Source organism: Phaenicophaeus curvirostris, chromosome 6, assembly GCF_032191515.1.
Source record: "Phaenicophaeus curvirostris isolate KB17595 chromosome 6, BPBGC_Pcur_1.0, whole genome shotgun sequence".
NCBI lineage: Eukaryota > Metazoa > Chordata > Aves > Cuculiformes > Cuculidae > Phaenicophaeus > Phaenicophaeus curvirostris.
This window is the reverse complement of record NC_091397.1, coordinates 4,599,584-4,617,549: the sequence shown is the minus strand read 5'-3', so window position 1 is coordinate 4,617,549 and position 17,966 is coordinate 4,599,584. Positions and strand designations below refer to the sequence as shown.

Sequence of the window (17,966 nt, the reverse complement as noted above, 5' to 3'; positions counted from 1 at the left end):
CTCACACAAGACACCATTACAGCTCATCCAGTGTACTAGTCAAGGAAATTGGTGTACATATTTGGGAGTGTAACAGCCGTGACCATTTTTTCCACACCATACATGACCTCGACAGTGTTATTAGAGGGCTTGAGTGCCCCAGTAAATGTTGCACATCCAAGCAAGTTAGAAGCATGCAAACCGATTACTCACCTCAAGCACAAGAAAAGCATAAAGGCAACTATAAGGGCCCCTACTGATATACAGTGCCCCAGGTAGTTTATGATGAGAGCAATCTTGTAATGGAGCGCATACTTCCTCTGGAGGTAAAGAGATAAAATGATTAAATCAGCATGATTCTTTAAACACTGACTTTAAGGAACAGTCGGTTTAGGAAACAGTAATTACTTTCCTCATCTTTAAAATGATATAATAGCCCTAGTGCTGATGCCTATGTATAAGCCAAATATGCTGTCCAGGCACAGAAGTACAGATTTAGTTTCATTTCAGTTTGGGATTTGTCCATAGTTTCTCACAAAACTGAGCAAAAAAGTTATGACTCCCCCGCCCTCACCCCATCCCCTGCCTTTTTTTTCCCCCTGCAATTTCCTTGGTGTTTCTTATTTTTATTATTACATTTTTCAAAAACTTTGTTCTTTTAGGGTGACAGAGCTACCAAAGACACATCTCACAGTTTCAAAAGTTCTAAAACATTATTTTGTTAGGAAACTGCATGGTCTTAATGACCCACGTTTTGCTACTTTTCTACTCAAATGGTTTAGTTTTCATACAAAAATGAGTCAGTCATCAGTAAGAACAGAAAATAAGCCCTTTCCATACAGACAGACTTTTCTCTGAGGTAAACTCCTTGCAAGCTATGTTCCTTATATTTCAAACTGAGGGCAGAACCAACGTATACTGAAAGAGCTAGAATCTGATGGTATCCTTCCAGTTTTGAGACAGCCTGATGAACCAGAGATCCTGTTTGTTTCAGCAATGACCAAGTATGTGGTGAAATTTAATGTATTAGTGTTTATTTCCTAGGATGTCAAGGAGATTTTTGATAGGTTCTTGACCATATAAAAAAAAAATAAGTACAAAACTGCTCCCACCTAAATCAGTGAATTTAATGATGTGACCAAAATTTGACCTTGATGTAACTGTAACAATCTTTATTGGTGGGCTGCTGCTAGCTTCAGAGGAAAGAGAAGCATCTCCTCTCTTTGGCTGATTGACAGGAAGAAGTAGAAAAACACTATTCAGATAAATACTCAAGATGGTTAAAAATTGTCAGAGGTTTGCTACTAACAGAATAGATCCTCTTGCAAAAAAAAGGTATTCATTTATTCATTACTTTTGACACTCTTTTCCTTTTCAGGTTAAGCAGATCTTTCCCCACTTGGGGATGCTGTCCTCATTCAGAAGCATGAGACCTTTGAAAATCACCTAAATTTCGTCCCTTGTGATATAAATACAAAAGTATTTCTAAAAGGTTTTCTAATTTTGGTTGAACTTCCTTTGTTTCATTTTTTTTTCCCAACAATTTCCCTTAATATTTTATTCCAGTCAAAGGAATTTGTTAGTGAATGAAAGTTTGGATGAAACTACAACCGGCAGCTGTAGTTAATCTGTTCCATTGTTCTGTGTAGATAGTATCTTCCAGCACTTTGCCAGAGAGCAAGCATGCCCTCTTGGAATAATTTTCATGATGAAACCTGCCTGTATCTTCAGCACTCGGAGTAATGTGCTGTTTCTGGACAGAACTCAACCATGTAAGGTATTTTTAAGTCCTCTAAAATAAACTTCCCCATGCACAGGCCTGTTCTGTGAATAGGCTTGAAGAGAAAAAAAACAAACACCCCCCTCCAATATCTGAATTCCTCAGAATTTTATTCATCCTTAAGTCTCAGGGACACCTAAAGGAGAGGAAAACACACTCAAACAGATGTGCCTACCTGAAGTGCAATGTTGTAATGTTCAGCTAATGCCCTGGCAAACTGCCTTGCTTATTTACTTTCTCACTTAATTCATAGAAACACAGAATATCTCAAGTTGGAATGCACCCATAAGGATCACAGAGTTTAAGTTCTTGCTTCTTCCAGGACTACCTAAAACTAAACCGTATGACTGTTATCCAGAATTGCTCATGTAGTGCCGCAAATCTTTTAGAACACGACAATATTTCCTCAGACCAAGGATCCTTCTCTTTGAATCTCACCCTTCAGGTCTCTCCTTTGGCTCTTAACCACCATCTCAATTTCACTCAAGTTGTAAGAAGGTGTGGTTCAAAAGAAGATAAAATTAATTGGAATAAAACCCCATAATTAAGCTCCTTTTTGATGTAACAGTGCTGAAGGAAAAACAAGAGCAACTTTTCTTTTTTTTCTTGCTGACACTAACAAGGTTTCCTGAAGGCAAATTCAAATACCATAGAAACAAGAACTGCCTTAATGTCTATGAAAAACTAAGCTGACAGGGTGGCAAGATCACTTTCTACCAGCCTACATGCAATCTGCATCGCTGGTAGAACTGGAGACAACACCTTCAAGGCTGAAAAACACGTGCCCAGAATCAGTCATGTGTTGGCCAAAGCTTAGTTCACATAAAATACTTGTATAACTCTCTTCTGTCTCACTCTCTTGAAGAGTGATACATGCTAAAATGGTAGCAACCTCCTACTGTTACCCAATACTCCTCTGCTTCCAGGAACATGTTTCACTTCACTAAAATGCAGATTTTAATTGTATTCAGGGTTAGGAGGAGGGTTATTACATTAGAAAGGAGATGGTCTCGACACTCTGTTAGCCTTACTCTCCAGACCACAGCAGGTCACATCACTGGAATCCTCTTTCATGCTTTACCTTACACATAACAATCATGTTATATCAGATGGCACAGAGTTATCTTCCAGCCAGCTTCTAGCAGGGAAACTGAAGAAGCACAGCTACATGTCTGCAGCCTGATTTCAGGCTAATGAAGGAGTCATTCTGTCTAGAGGACTTGTTCTTTTGCTTTACCTGTGTCGTGACTGCTAACCTGCCCAAATCAAATCAGCTAATGACTTGAATAAGCATCTACTGACAGCACTCAGCTCTTCAGGTGATGAGGATCCTTCTCCCTCTAACAGAACTTCTTGACAGATTGTGTCAGTGTTTACAGCACACATTTTCCTGTGAGGCTCTGCACTCTATTCCTGATTCAGTTACTTTAGATTTCTTCCTATTGCCAGGATGATTTCATCACCAGTCCAGTTTAAAGACACTATATCTCCTCTCCAAACAGTTTTGCAAACAACTGGCAAGTATCTCTGTCACCCAAGATGCCTCTGAGTTCACTGCTTTCCTGTTCTGAGCCAGCTGGAAGCTGGGCAGCTGCGGCTAATGTGACTGTGCTTCTAAGCAGGATACATTAACTTAAGCTCAGCATGGTGTTAACTCAGCTACACAGCTTTAAGGCACCCAAAACATTAGCAGAGCCAAATTCATACACAGTTGCCAAAGGCCACATAGACAAGACCAAAGTTCCTCATTTGTAGCTCTTTTTGGAGGCTAAAATTTATTTTTTGCTGCCTGAGACACTGGTTTGTGTTCTCAAAAGAGCACATGTTTGTGCCAGATGCAGCAAAGGTCCCTTTGACACCGGAGCTTGCTTGTAGTCTGAGTAGAAGGTTTCTGTTTGTCACACATTATGCCATCAAAGAGTCGGTTGGATCAAACTGATTTCTATTGCTGATTATTGCACCTGGAGATGGAGCTAACTGATTGTTCAGAGGATGAGATTCAGTCTGGCATTAGAACACCTATATTTGGGCATCTACCCATCATATGAACTAATATGTGAAATGAGGGCTAAAACCAGCTACTCATACACAGGCATCTAGTGCCTCTGAGGCGCACTGAGGAGATTCTCTGTTTCCTAGTCGGTCCTGGTGACACCTCCAATTGCTGCTGCTGAAGGACACAGGTATTCCAAAAGGCCTGTGTCACACCTGCCAGATCCATGAAAATATCCTGGGGCATTTTAAACTGCACTGTGTAACTATATAAGGGCACCTGGACCCCAGACAAAGAGGGGATCTAGCACAGTTTTGTCAGCTAAAGCCCCAGGTCTCTGGGGTAGAGCAATTATATAATAATATAACCCATCAGTGAATGTTTGATACAGGAGCTTATGTCCACAAAGACTAACCCACAGCTGAAAACCCCTAAAAGTTCCCTTGCTCTGTCATAAGGTGTGTGTACTGGACTTGGGCTGATCTTGAAAACTCCTCGTCCAGTGTACCGATCACTGCATTTGAAGTCAAATCATGTAATTCCTTTTCTATCTTCTGGGTGGCCACACTTGAAAGTAGTGCTGTTTTCTGCATTAAAAATAAGCTTGAAACACATGGGGGTAGCTCCTGGCCAATGCACAGCATCTGCTAGGAACAGTCAATAAATAACAATAGACACACACATGTGCTTGCATCTCACCTTTAATCAAAATGAAGATTAGGGAAATCTGCAGGGACCTTTTTTTTTTTTTTATCCCAGAACAACCCTAATATTCAACACTGAGCATTATGTAGAGATTTCAAAAATATTCACAAACATTAATATTTGTAAAGCTTGTAGCAAATCTTTAAAGATCTCATAAATGAGTTTTTGAGCTTTTGCAAACAAGGGTGGGGGAAAATCTGCACTTTCATCTGTTTAAGGAACATGCTATTTAAGAAGTTTTAAGCTATCACTATAGCCGCAAAAATTTCAAAAGCAAAAACAGAGTAAAGGAAATAATCCTGTCCTCTAGTCACAACACTTATCCAGCCTCTTCAAATAAAACGCCTCTGTATTTGCTTATGCAGAGATAGCAAATGTTCAAGTCATGCAGTCAAACATGTAAAGAGTGTTATTAAAATATAGCAGCATTTTCCTGAGCTGGTACAGGAGACTGTTCCTATCAGCTCAGGATTTCCCTACCAGCTAAACCACCCCAAAGGTTTTCAGTCTTCGTCCAGCTCTGTTCCCCCTTCTCTACGTCAGCAATGCACCCCCCCTTCCTCATTTTTAAGAGGGTGGTTTCACAGAAGTGCCAAATTATTTAAGCCAGAGATGGTCAGACACCCTGGTCTACTGTCCCTTTCAACCCCAGCCATGCGTTCACTCCTCTGCTTGGGGTGGCCCCAGTACTCCTTCAATAAGGCAATAAGATGGTTTAGGGAACTGATTCATCTGAGAAACAACCCAGCAAAAAAGTGGGGTTTTTTCACTTTAAGTGGGAAAGAAATGTAAGGATGGACTCCACTGGCTCCGCTGGGTTGGTCTCAACTTTGATCAGGTTAAATTGCCAGAGGGGCCTCTCTGCTGTGCTAGACCACCTTGCACATGTATCGGACCTCTCAGGATGGCAGTCATAGAATCATTCATAGAATCAGAATCATAGAATAGTTTGGGTTAGAAGGTACCTTAAAGATCATCCAGTTCCAAGCCCCTGTCATGGGCAGGGACATCTCCCACTAGATCAGGCTGCCCAAGGCCCCATCCAACCTGGCCTTGAACACCTCCAGGCATGAAACATTCACAACTTCCCTTGACGACCTGTTCCTGTGCCTCATGACCCTCATCATCAAGAAATTCCTCCTTATGTCTAGTCTAAATCTGTCCCTCTCCAATTTATAGCCATTGCCCCTAGTCCCATCACTACATGTCTTTGTATTGGTAATTTTTTTCCTACCTTCTAGAAGCCTGTAGCAAATAGAAGCTGGGGGTAGGGTGGGCTACTACCAAATTCCCTAGCCAGTGGGTAAGATTGGGCGCGTCTCATTAGCTGGTGTGTAGTTATCTGTTTTCTGATTCACTTTCCAAAACCCACATTCAGCAACAACAAGGATCTTACAGGGTAGATGCTGGGCCACAGCCAAATCACATTATGCCTGTTTTGGGTACAGCATTAGTCGAGATAGTTCCCAAGTGCTAAATCTGGACTAGCTCTGCAAGCAGCCCCCAGCAGGTGAGACCTTGTCTTCCCCTTCTCTGTTTGCAACTGGCATGGCACAGCTCCAGGGACAGAACAAGTAGAATGAATGCCAAAACATAAACAGGCTTGAGATGCTGGACTCCACCCTTTCTTTGAGGAGAAAGTCACCCCTGGCAGAGAGTCAGCACAAAGCCTGCGTGTCCTTGTGTCCCACTGTAGCCCTCAAAACAGGGAGAAAAAGAACATGGCATAAAAGGCTTGAAGGTTTAAACTGAGTAAGGATGAATGTCTATGATTCCTCCAAAAAAAAGCTGAGACATTCAACAAGAAAAGGACTTTGCATAATTGCTTTCAGCCTTTCTAAAGGAGCTTAACTCAATATGCCTATTTCATTCTGTAAACTCCCATACAATGCAAGACTGGCTCAATCTTTTAAAGACAGCTGTGACCCAAGTCTGCTTTTTATGTATTTTTCTGTTGTTACTCCTTTATATATTTCCTGAAGGAAAAATGACATTGGGATCTAGTTGCTGATGAGACCTCAGAATTGATTGGTATAGAGTGGAATCAGCTGGTGAAAGCTTATTTTTCAGTTCCAAAGAAGCTTTTGGTCTTATTGCTATTATTACTAACATTTACTGTAGCAGCTGTAGGCTCTGAACAAAGCTAGGAAGGATCTCCATAAACATACATCATCAGGGACAGAGTGTAATGAAGCGTCCTTTTTTAAAAACCGTGTGAGTAGGGAATATGGAGAGAGGATAAGTGATTTTTCTGAATTCACAGAGAGGATTTGTTGCAGAGACAGAAATGGAATCTGTCTCAGCAGACCCAAATTAGTGTGTTAACCTTACGCATAGCTTTGCATTTATTCATTGAGAAGAAAGAAGGGAAAAATACAGACCTTGTCATCCAGAATAGGCTCACACTGAGAGTAGTTTATCTTGGAAGCCCATGTCCCATTGCCCAGGCATTCTCTGTAGGCATTTCCTGGTGTGGACCAAAATAAAAGAGAGATAAATACTCTGTGCTGGACTTTAAACAGCCTAGCAATTTCATAGAACTAAGAAAAGGTTAACAGAACAGATTATTCACAAAGCAAATCACCCTACCCCACCTCTCTTATAACTAGAACAGCCTGCTAGGAGAGAAGAAGAGAAATAAAGGACAGAAACACATCTAGAGACAGCTAGTATTTAAAGACACTTATTGATAAAGTTTTCTTACAGCCTATGGGTTCAGAAGACAGAGAAGATATGGGAAAAATATTGCAAGAGAAAGGTTAATGTTAGCATAGTCTTTTGAAAAGCAGTTAGATGATCCATTAAAAAATGGACAGGAAGGTTTAGGTCCTTAGTGCTGTATCTAGGAGACTGGTATGTGTATGGTAAACTTATTGCTTTACTCCCATCCCATTTATCCCAATGTAAACTAGGAGAAACGTTCCTGGAGATACTGTTTTCCTAGAGTCCCCGTGTAAAAACATTATTGGTAAAACTTCTGCAAAAAAAATGATAAAGAGCAAGATAACCACATCTTCCAGCCCTGGGCTGGGCAGGCCGGGGAGGCCACAAGAGATTATCTCTGAATAGATTTCAGCATCGTGTACACCTACATTAGGATGTGTTCACCCATGCTTTGTGAAAATGAAATTACTTCTTTTTCCAAAGTGCTGATTCTCCCAGAACATGAATGAAAATCATGTAAATTAAAAGCACTTTACTGAAGCAGTGAGATATCATGTCCAGTCACTATGTCACCCTGAGGAGCTCTGGGAACAGTGTGTAGTAACAGTCGGGGCAAGGAAGGGAGTTCAATTTCTGGCAAGCACTTCACTTCATCCCAAGGAATTCAGAGGCAAAACTCTGTAGTTTTGCTGTACAAACTACTTTCCTCCACCAATCAAAGGCAAATCTAATCCTAAGCAACAGGTTTTTTTCCATGCTTATTTTGAACTGTGTCTTAGAAACAAGAGAATTAAAATAAAACAGGAAATTCAGAAAGATCCCCAAAGGACACATACAGACAACATCCTTATATACTCTTCATGATGTTCTTGCTGCCCTTTACCCCAATCCTCCTTGGGCCTTTGCCATGGTCATTCAATGCCAGTACAGCACCCAGCCATCAAGAAAATAAGATGTCAAATAAAAGCATCAGATTGAACATTTGTAAAATTGCTGTTGACAATGGCCACTGAAAAAAAGTGGACTTTTGAAAAGGTGCTTTTTTCTATGGAGAAGGAAAATCTATATGGAGAGCAACAAGGAAGACTTCATCTAGCTGTACCAGATTACACCATATCAATACAGATCACTGAATTTTGCATCACTACTGTCTATTTGCATTTTTTCACTGTTTTTTCTTAGAGTGACAAGGCTAAAGTAAAATAAAATAAAATGAAATGACTGGTAACATTTGGGTCAACTACAGAAACCTGTGCTAAAGATTAAGGACCTCAGTTTCCACTTCTGTCACTAGTTTACAAACGAATTCACACACTTCCCTCACTCTCTTACCTGGATAATCAAGTATAGGCTGACATTTTCTGTGCTTTTTTTTTTGTTTTGTTTAATTTTCCCCTGAAAGCTAAACAGGTGATTAGATTTCTTTCCTTACCGCTCGGTTTATTATTATTCAACATCCCAAGCTAAATGAGTCTTAGGGCATCTTTTACCTCCTTCCTCTGAGAATAATTCTGAATGGGATTTATGTGGCTGGATTTGAGTTACATCCCTGAAAGCTTTTGTATCTGGCCCTTCCTTTTGGCCAGGGCTGAAGCTGTCTGTGCAGAATGGTTGCCAATTTTGAGTCTCTGCAGAAAATGCCTGACTCTCCAGACACTGAGTGGGAAGCTTTGATGCTCTGTCAGATGAAACCCACTTCTAGGATAGTGCTGATATGAAAACCTTGGTTTATTCATTCTGACATTTCCTTTCCCTTGCCATATTTTTGCAGCTCAAGTGCAGAGACCATAAATACAACAAACACTATGAGACACTTGGAATGTCCAGCTGGGTCTACATAAGTACCTGAGAGCAAATGCACATTTGAATCAAGGAGTTACTTGTCCATGCAAAAGGAAAATCACTTTTCTTTTTCTGACCTCCCTCCAGATGAGAAATTGTCAGAAAACAAAAATAGCGTGAAGTTGGGTGAAAGAGAGGGGGAGCATCAAAACTAGGGAAAGAAGACCACTTTGTGCTCCCCCAATCCACACAAATTCCTTCCTCTGCTCTTCTCATAATTAATTCCATTTTACAGGTACTCAAACAGAAGCAAAAGATGTCCAGGACTTCCTGAAAACGACCTGGCAGGACTGTGGCAGAGCTGTGAGCCATCAAAAGCCATGTATTCTGCCTAGTCAGGCGATGACACCTCTATCTCTTGCACTACATCTTCCCTGATCATTAAAACCTTCTTTTCAGAAAGACAAATGTGTGTCTTCTGCCTGGAGAACAAGTCTTGTGAGGAGCAACTGACAGAACCGGGGTGGTTTAGCCTTGAGAAGAGGAGGCTGAGGGGAGACCTTATTGCTTTCTAAAACTATCCGAAAGGAGGTTGTGGAGAGGAGGGAGCTGGCCTCTTCTCCCAAGTGACAGGGGACAGGACAAGAGGGAATGGCCTCAAGCTCTACCAGGGGAGGTTCAGGCTGGACATCAGGAAAAAATATTTCACATAAAGGGTTATTGGGCACTGGAACAGGCTGCTCAGGGAGGTGGTTGAGTCACCTTCCCTGGTGGTGTTTAAAAGATGAGTGGATGAGGTGCTCAAGGACATGATTTAGTGACTGATGGGAATGGTTGGACTCGATGATCCAGTGGGTCCTTTCCAACCTAGTGATTCTATGATTCTTCTGTTTCTTCTCTAAAAGAATTATGAGAGAATAGGTCATGATCAGCAAAACAAGATTGAGTAGAATGAGTATCATCGATTTCTATCTCCATTTTGATGTGTAAATCCTCCACTTAGTATTCTAAGAGCCATAAAATGTGCCCCTGAGCTCTCTTTTGGTGCAAATGCAGGAATCCTACAAACATCCACAGCAAAGCAGTTCTTTGAGAGACAGAGATTTGGATTTACGAGCTGTCACACTAGACTGTTTCATGGTGAGTATCTGAGGAAGATGAGGCTAAAACCAAACAGTGAATTTCTCTAGTGCAGAATCTCCTCCAGTATTAGCCACTTCTCAGAAGCAAAGGCAGCAAGTAGATCTGACTTCTGGGAATGTCTCATTCCAGACTCTAGTAGTCATAAGTGATTTATACCCCTAAGCAAAGGTCTTCTTTCTTTCTTCCAAATGCCTTACAGCGTTAGTTCTAATCACCACATGGAAACAAGTTTCCCATCATACTGAACGTATTTTCATACATCTTTTCTAATAATACAGATCTTTTACCCAGTGCTTTAACGGAGAAATACGTGATTTAGTGAGTGAGGTAATATCACAAAATAAGAGCCTCACTGTAGGCATCTGGAAGAAGCATATCTTGTTCATGCACAGATGAGTCTCATGGCACACAGTGAGTTTAGCATTTCTTGGGGACATTGGACCAATCACATATGCATTTGACAGAGGTTCACTGTGCTCACAGTCATCTGCTGCGCTTCTTCTACATCCTTGTACATCTCTGCATGGAAGACTCTGGATAAAATAATGGCAGCTTCAAAGAACCATCTCAGCCTTTTTCACAGCAGCGAACAGCTGCTTCATAGCATCCCGACTTACTGTCAAAACCAGCACAGAGGCGATGAAGAAATAACAGACACTGGACTTGATGACAGGCTGAGTCACTGGAACATGCAGAGTTGTAGCAGTGATCAAAGCAGTAAAAAGATACCAAGAAGATGACAGATATATTAGTTCTATGAAAGACTGCAATGGAAGATATGTCCCCTGCAGTTTCAGAGTATGTAAAGCAAAAGAAGAGAGAAACCAACTGGCACTGATCTTGCCAAGAGACTTCTACGATCTCTTTGGTGATTGAACATGCTGAAGAATACTCCTTCCCACCTGGTTTTCCAGTGAGACCTGGTATTAATGTGCTTTGTGCTAGAAGCATTCTTGTCCTTTGCTTTAAAGCACTTGTATAGAAAGAGACTGGATTAAGTTCAGTTTTTCTTAACAATTGTTATGAAAAATAAGGAGAAAATTCAAGAGTCATGATGGAGAGCTATATTGTAGAAACAAACAATGAACATACAGGAAGAAAAGAACAGTTATGTGATCTTTCTAGGGCAACAATAGCTAATGAGAGCTATTAGCACTATTTCTTTTTTTTTATTAGTTAAAAAAATACAGTGAGCCAATTTTCACTTCCTTAGACAAATGACAGACTGAATAACTCAACATGCTTTCCCTTCTTATAATTTCACCTTCCTTACTTATTTTATTCTAAAGAACAGATACACGAGTAAAGAGATTTTTAATGGTACTACCTTGTGGTTCTTTGTGCTCTGTGTGCTCTTGCACTCAATATAATACAACTGGACAAGCAGATTTAATCTTCATGCAAATGAATAATGACCAGTAGATGACTCACAATGACACAGGCAATACAGCCATTAGGCACATTGCTTTTGACACAACATCCAGTATTCATTTCTATGTTGGTCTACTGCCTCTTCATTAGCTGAAAAAATGTTGATTTCCTTTTGTTATAGATATTAGCAACATTTATGGCACTTGATTCCTCCTTCTTATCCACCAGTCATGGGGTCAGATAAGGAGGTAAAAAGAAGCTTCACTGAATAGACAGAGGGACGTGGTCTAGTAGTGGACTTGTCAGTGTTAGGCTTATGGTTGGACTCAATGATCTCAAAGGTCTTTTCCAACCTAAATCATTAATTCTATAATTCTATAATCTTCAGTGGGGCTCAGACTATCACTCAGGTTGCTAGCTTCCAGAATATGTATTTAATTCTCTTCAGACCAGTCAGTATAACATATGCATTTTCATGTCTCCTCTAAGGGCTTACTCAGTCATGCTGATCATAGTCAGATTCCATCAATAAAACCAATGACAGCAATGGCAGTATTCCCAGAATCAAACGCAGCAATTGGAGCCCCTCAGACAGCGACATGAAACACTTTCCACTGCTGTTCTTGCTCTGCAGTGAGGGCTGCTGTTTTGACAGCCCAGTGCCAGACCTTGACTCTACGCAGCAGGCAGCATTTCAGTTCCATTCACAATATAGATGCACGTACACAAAGATAGTACAAGTACCAATGTTTGCAGTTGTCACATGCCCTAAGGTGATGTCATAGAATCATACAATCATAGAATCATAGAATAGTTAGGGTTGGAAGGCACCTTAAAGATCATCTAGTTCCAACCCCCCTGCCATGGGCAGGGACACATCCCACTAGGTCAGGCTTTCCAAGGCCCCATCCAACCTGGCCCTGAACACCACCAAAAAAGGGATCTCCATGTAAAAGGGACCTTGACAGGTAGGATAAATGGGCTAACTGGAATCTCATGAAGCTCGGCCCTAAGAAAGAACAACTCAAGGTACCAGTATATGCCGGGCACCACCCAGCTGAAAAGCAACTTGGCAGAAAAGGACCTGGGTGCCCTCGTGGACAGCAGGTTGAACATGAACCAGGAGTGTGTCCTTGATGCAAAGAAAGTGAATAATATCCTGGCCTGCATTAAGGAAAGCATGGCTAGCAGATTGTGGGAGGTAATCCTTCCCCTCTACTCAGTAACGATGAGGCCATATCTAGGACATTGGGTCCAGTTTTGGGCTGCCCAGTACAAAAGACACATGAATGTACTGGAAAGAGCTCAGCGGACGGATACAAGGATGATTAAGGAACTGAAGCAACTCACATATGAGAAAAGACTGAGAGAGCTGAAACTGCTCAGCCTGGAAAAGAGATGGCTTAGGAGGGATCTATATCAATGCACATAAATACCTGAAGGAAGGGTTTAAAGAGGATGGAGCCAGGCTTTTTTTTCAGTGATGCCCAGTAACAGGACCAGGGGCCATAGGTACAAACAGAAACACAGGCAGTTCCACCTGAACTTCAGGAAACACACTTCTACTGTGAGGGTGACTGAAAACTGGGAATAGGTTGCCCAGGGTGGTTGTGGAGTCTCCCTCACTGAAGACATTTAAAAGCTGTCTGGATGCAGTCTTGGGCAACCAGCTGTAGATGGCCCTGCTTGAGCAGTGGGGTTGGACCAGATGACCTCCAGCAGTCCCTTCCAACCTCAACCATCCTGTGATTCTGTGCTTAACAGGACAGTATTGTGCTCTGAAACAACTTTAAAACACAGCTTCAGTTTGACATTTTACATCAGTTTAAGAGGTAAAACCTTGGTCTTAATTTCAATTCTAATGGGAGTTGAAGTTGCATTTCCGAACGGAATATACGAAGAGGAGTATTTGATGAGTGGCATTTTTTAATTTATGTTTTTATTATTGACAATTGCTGAAGAACCTCCAGCCATTTAGGTAGTGGTAACTCAATCCGTATAGATTGGCCTGGTGGCTGGCTTGTTTTAGTCAGTAAAAGTCCGTTAAAAGCATGAAACAAACAAGAGACAGAAGCACATGCTAAAGGTAAGTGGATGTAATTCTCAGCAGGAAGTTAACCGCATCCTTCCAGCCATTAGTGGATGAAAGATAATTCCAATCACTGCATGCAAGCACAGCTGTAATGGATCTTGTCTTTGACAACTGGAACTAACCTGGTTTTGAAAATGATTTTAGTTATCTTGCTGTGTCTTGTGTAGACGAGTTTCTGGCAAGGTTTACATTTCCAGTCATCATTGAAAGTAAAATCTGCCTTTTCCAAAAACTTACACCTTTCATTCTGGATCCCATGAACACAGAGCGGCTTCTATAACTATGAGATCAGTTCATCTGCTACTGGAGCGAAGGGAATAAATAAGCAAATTAATAAATAAATAAAACACAGCCTGTTAAGTTCTGAGCTGTGCACAGTTAAGGGTATCTAACTGCTTTGACAGCTTGCTGATCCATGTTAGCTGTCAGCCAAGCTGAAATGAAGCTTCTACCAACCAGAAAAGCAAAGTCCCCACTGAACAAACTCCCTAGAAATTATGAGGCTTTGGAAAGTGGAATTAGCAGTGACTATGGCAATCAAAGAGAATGACAGATGCAGCAAACAGCTGAAAGAGCACAGTGGGTCATGTCGTCCATCTCCCTACCAACAGGATTTGTTCAGTCAGATTACAAAGTGTAAGCCTCAAGAATTTCTAGTAATTGCTTTGTAAAACTATTTCAGACAGACTGTTAAATATCTCCACTGGGAATTTTTTTTTTGTTGATATCCTAAATAACTTTTTCCCCTGCATCCTTTTCAAGAAAAATATTAACCTCTTTTTGCCTCTGTATTGCCCTCTGACCAAGTTGAGTAACTTGTCTTCCTTTTTTTGGGATAGGCTAGGACTGCATATTTACCACAGGCTGAGTTCAACTTTGTTACTCTACAATATCGACATGCAGCTAGCCTTGTTCAGCATATCTTACCAGTTCCTTCCTACACTGGCTTCAGGGCATAGACAATATCACCCCCAACATGGAGGCATCGATGCTGTTTGCCAATAGAAAGCAAGCACAAATAAGTGAGGTTTTGACTTAGGTACACAAGATGAAAAGACATTCTGTGAAATTCTGGCATTAAAAGTCAGAAGAGACAGGGGAGGAAACTTACGTCGTCTCAGTGTCAGGTCTAAAGCTGGATGACATTTTTTGAGCTGAATAAGTGATTTTTGAAATACGGAGTTTTGGGTCAGTGAGAATCACTTGTTAAGTCTGGTAAATTTGACCCAGCTTTTACCCCAGAAAAAAGAAAAATTTTAGAAAAATTCAAAGAAGTAAAACAGGACAAAACAAAACATTCCAGCATTGAATATTGTAGTCCCTAAGTTACTTGCAAAACAGAGTACTTTGGTCATTTCTCCGTTGGACTACATGATGAGCTTGAATCCAGTTCAATGGATCCTTCCTTTCAGAGTGTCCTCATCAGTGTGATATTGCATGATTCTGCTAGTGTCTCCTCCAAATAATTATTATTCATTTAATGTTCAAAATAAGACATTTTGCTTGGTATTAAGCAGAATTTTTTCTCTTGGGTACTTATCCTCCATGATCCCCAGCAAAACCAATAGAAACTGCATGTTATAAATTCCTTGGATTTGCTCCTCAGATTTCATAGGATTCAGATCAAATGAGACAGAAGAAACCTGTGTTGCATAAAGGATATATCACTTCATGTGTGTACTATTCTTAGCCTCTTTTCAAACTCTCAGAAAAACAGCTGATGTCTAAAAATAGGGACTGAATCACGGGGCTATAAATTATTTATTCAGTTGCCATCTTTCCTCTTTGGTGGCTTTCTTCTGCTTGTTGCAGTGACAAGCTAGAGCCAGGTAGGATTCACAATGCACCGATACACTGCTTGCTATTTCTAGAAATCATAAGTGACAGTGGTATAATTGTAACAGCAGTCAGACATCCATGAAATTGAAAAGAAAAATAACTCTCCGTGTGCTTTATTTGTGAATGAAGGACATTCACACAAAAATAAGGAGAGGAAAGAACAGTCATCCAACCAATGCTTATTGCTTTGTACATCAGCCAACATCATCCTGAAAGCTGAGCTTTGTGTAAAGAGATGTTTTCTTAGATGTCATGATTGGGAGGTTTTTGACATTCATAAAGAATTATAATGCACTTACAGGAGAGACTTGGAAGACAGAGAAATAATTTAGGCATGAAATGTTCCCCTACGAAAATATTTCTGACCTCAGCTCTATCTAGTTCACCAACCTGAAGCTTCTTCAGGCTTTCAAGCATATAAGGAACTTCTCCCCGCTTTCTATTGTGTTCTTTTGCCAAGAAGTCCTAAAATGCTTTATGAGAAGCTCAAGCAGTCCGATTACGCCCAGTTTCTGTATCGATTTCCTATCTGCTAAAAAGCTCAAGTGATTCATCCAGGTCATATACCATGTCAAAAGCAAAGGCAGGAACAGAACTTTTTAGAAGTTTAGATGTCCTCCAGACTTCTTCAGCTTTGAAAAACATTTCCCTGGACTTCTATCCAAGAGCTACTCCATTAGGCAGACTGATAAAGATTGCAGTCTTGCCAGCACCTTTGTGTCCACTCTTGCACAGCTACTTTCACTCACATATACAGCACTTCTGAACACAACATTTCTTAGACAAAGTGGGCATATTTAATGTTTGCTAGACTACAGGAATATAAAACGACACCTGAGGTATACAGTTCTGTATCAGTTTTGGTTGCCTGTACCTCTTTCTCCATCTCCTATTTTTCACCAAAGTGCTGAGGTCCAAGGAAATCTTAATTAAATCTTCTCCAGGTAACCCTGACTGCTTCCTACACAGGTTGGCTAGGAATCTACTTGGCGTGTTGCCATGTTCATGGCAACCCCTGCTGAGATCTGGATTCCGTAGAATCACAGAATAACCAGGTTGGAAGAGACCCACCAGATCATTGAGTCCAAACATTCCTATCAATCACTAAACCATGCCCCTTAGCATCTTGTCCACCTGTGCCTTAAACACCTCCAGGGAAGGTGACTCAACCACCTCCCTGGGCAGCCTGTTCCAGTGTCCAATGACACTTTCTGTGAAAAACTTTTTCCTAATGTCCAGCCTAAACCTCCCCTGGTGGAGCTTGAGGCCATTCCCTCTTGTCCTGTCCCCTGTCACTTGGGAGAAGTGCATCCATGTGCATTTCCTTCCTGAGCCAGCCAGCTGTCCCCTTGTTTTTCATTTCTGGGATGCTCTTCAGTGCTGGTCTGTGGTTTGATCTTGGGCTATGCTTTCACCTTCTTAACAACAGCTGATTACGGGACCAATAACCTGGCCTGTGTGTTCCCAGCTATTTTGTCCACACTTCTATTGCTGACATAAATGATACTGAAAATGCCAGCAAATAAAACTCTCTAAGACTCATTTTGGAGTTTTAGAAAGCAAGCATCCTTTATCAGGCCTGAGCAACACTCAGGAGTGATGTCCATCAACCATGTGTGACGAGACAAGAGCTGGTTACAGAATGTATTCCCTACTTACATGAACATGTATAAATTTTCCAAGAAATCTTATACATATTCTATTACTTTCCAAGGTCTAATTTTAATGTTGTTATGAAACTTTGCAACAGTCAAAACTCTTGGTAATTTGGTCCCAATCTAGAGTTTTTGATTCTGATGTCTTTCTACTGTGCTCAGCAGGTCACTCTAGTTCTAGGCTGGGACTGCCTGGCAGCAAGTATTCCCATTTTGGCACCTTAGGAAAGAACCCACACCCTGAATTGTGCAATGCTGTCAGAAAGTGGCACTTTTAAACCTTGTTCAATGAAATACCTGTTAATATAAAACTATACACAGAAGAAAGCACACGCTATTTTTGACTTTCCACTCCCTTGCAAGTCAACCTCACACAGTTCTCTTCAGGAAATTCAGAACACAATTTCGTGCAATATTTTTCACTCTTTTAATTCTTCCAAGGTTAACAAAAACTGTTCTGTAAAACTCTTCCCACTGACAGTGCTAATTCTGTTTCTTTACAGGTTCATTTTGAATTGTTGCAGGATTGAGATGCGGACAGCAGCAGGGAATCCCCAAATGGTTGCCCTTTCCCAAAATGATCGCTCCTCAGAACGATAATTGGGGAATCATCTGGGAAGATGCTTTCTTTGTCACATCTTCTTACACTTCCAGTCATCACCCTTCTATTAATCATTCAGCAAACCAGAATTGTTATTACTATCTAAAATTATTATCCTGATATACTATTAATTTCCTTAGCAAATTATTTCATGGCTTGCGATTAAGAAAACTCTTGTTTTGAAATGCCAGGACCAAGCTGTTAGAGAAACAACTGAGGGAATACCAAGAAGACTGGGAGTCAGTCACAAGTGAACAGGATCACTAGCATTTAATAAATGCTCAGTTAATTGTTCTTTCACAAACATGTAAGAGTACAGATTTTTTTCCCTTGTACTGATTGACACAGCAGAGTTGGTGCTA

At 40.9% G+C, this 17,966-nt stretch overlaps 1 protein-coding gene across 2 annotated transcripts in view; it reads right to left on the bottom strand.

The window, feature by feature from the left end:
* CRHR2 (corticotropin releasing hormone receptor 2) overlaps positions 1 to 17,966 on the bottom strand; it is a 114,614-nt gene that overhangs the window by 66,764 nt on the left and 29,884 nt on the right. Inside the window, exons 3-4 of one of the 2 annotated variants that reach the window (XM_069859228.1) lie at positions 6,839 to 6,924; positions 193 to 299 (exon numbers count right to left, since the gene is read on the bottom strand). In XM_069859228.1, coding sequence (XP_069715329.1) covers positions 193 to 299; positions 6,839 to 6,924 — 193 coding nt within the window. The remainder of the gene's footprint in view (positions 1 to 192; positions 300 to 6,838; positions 6,925 to 17,966) is intronic. The other variant, XM_069859229.1, reaches the window with a different exon arrangement.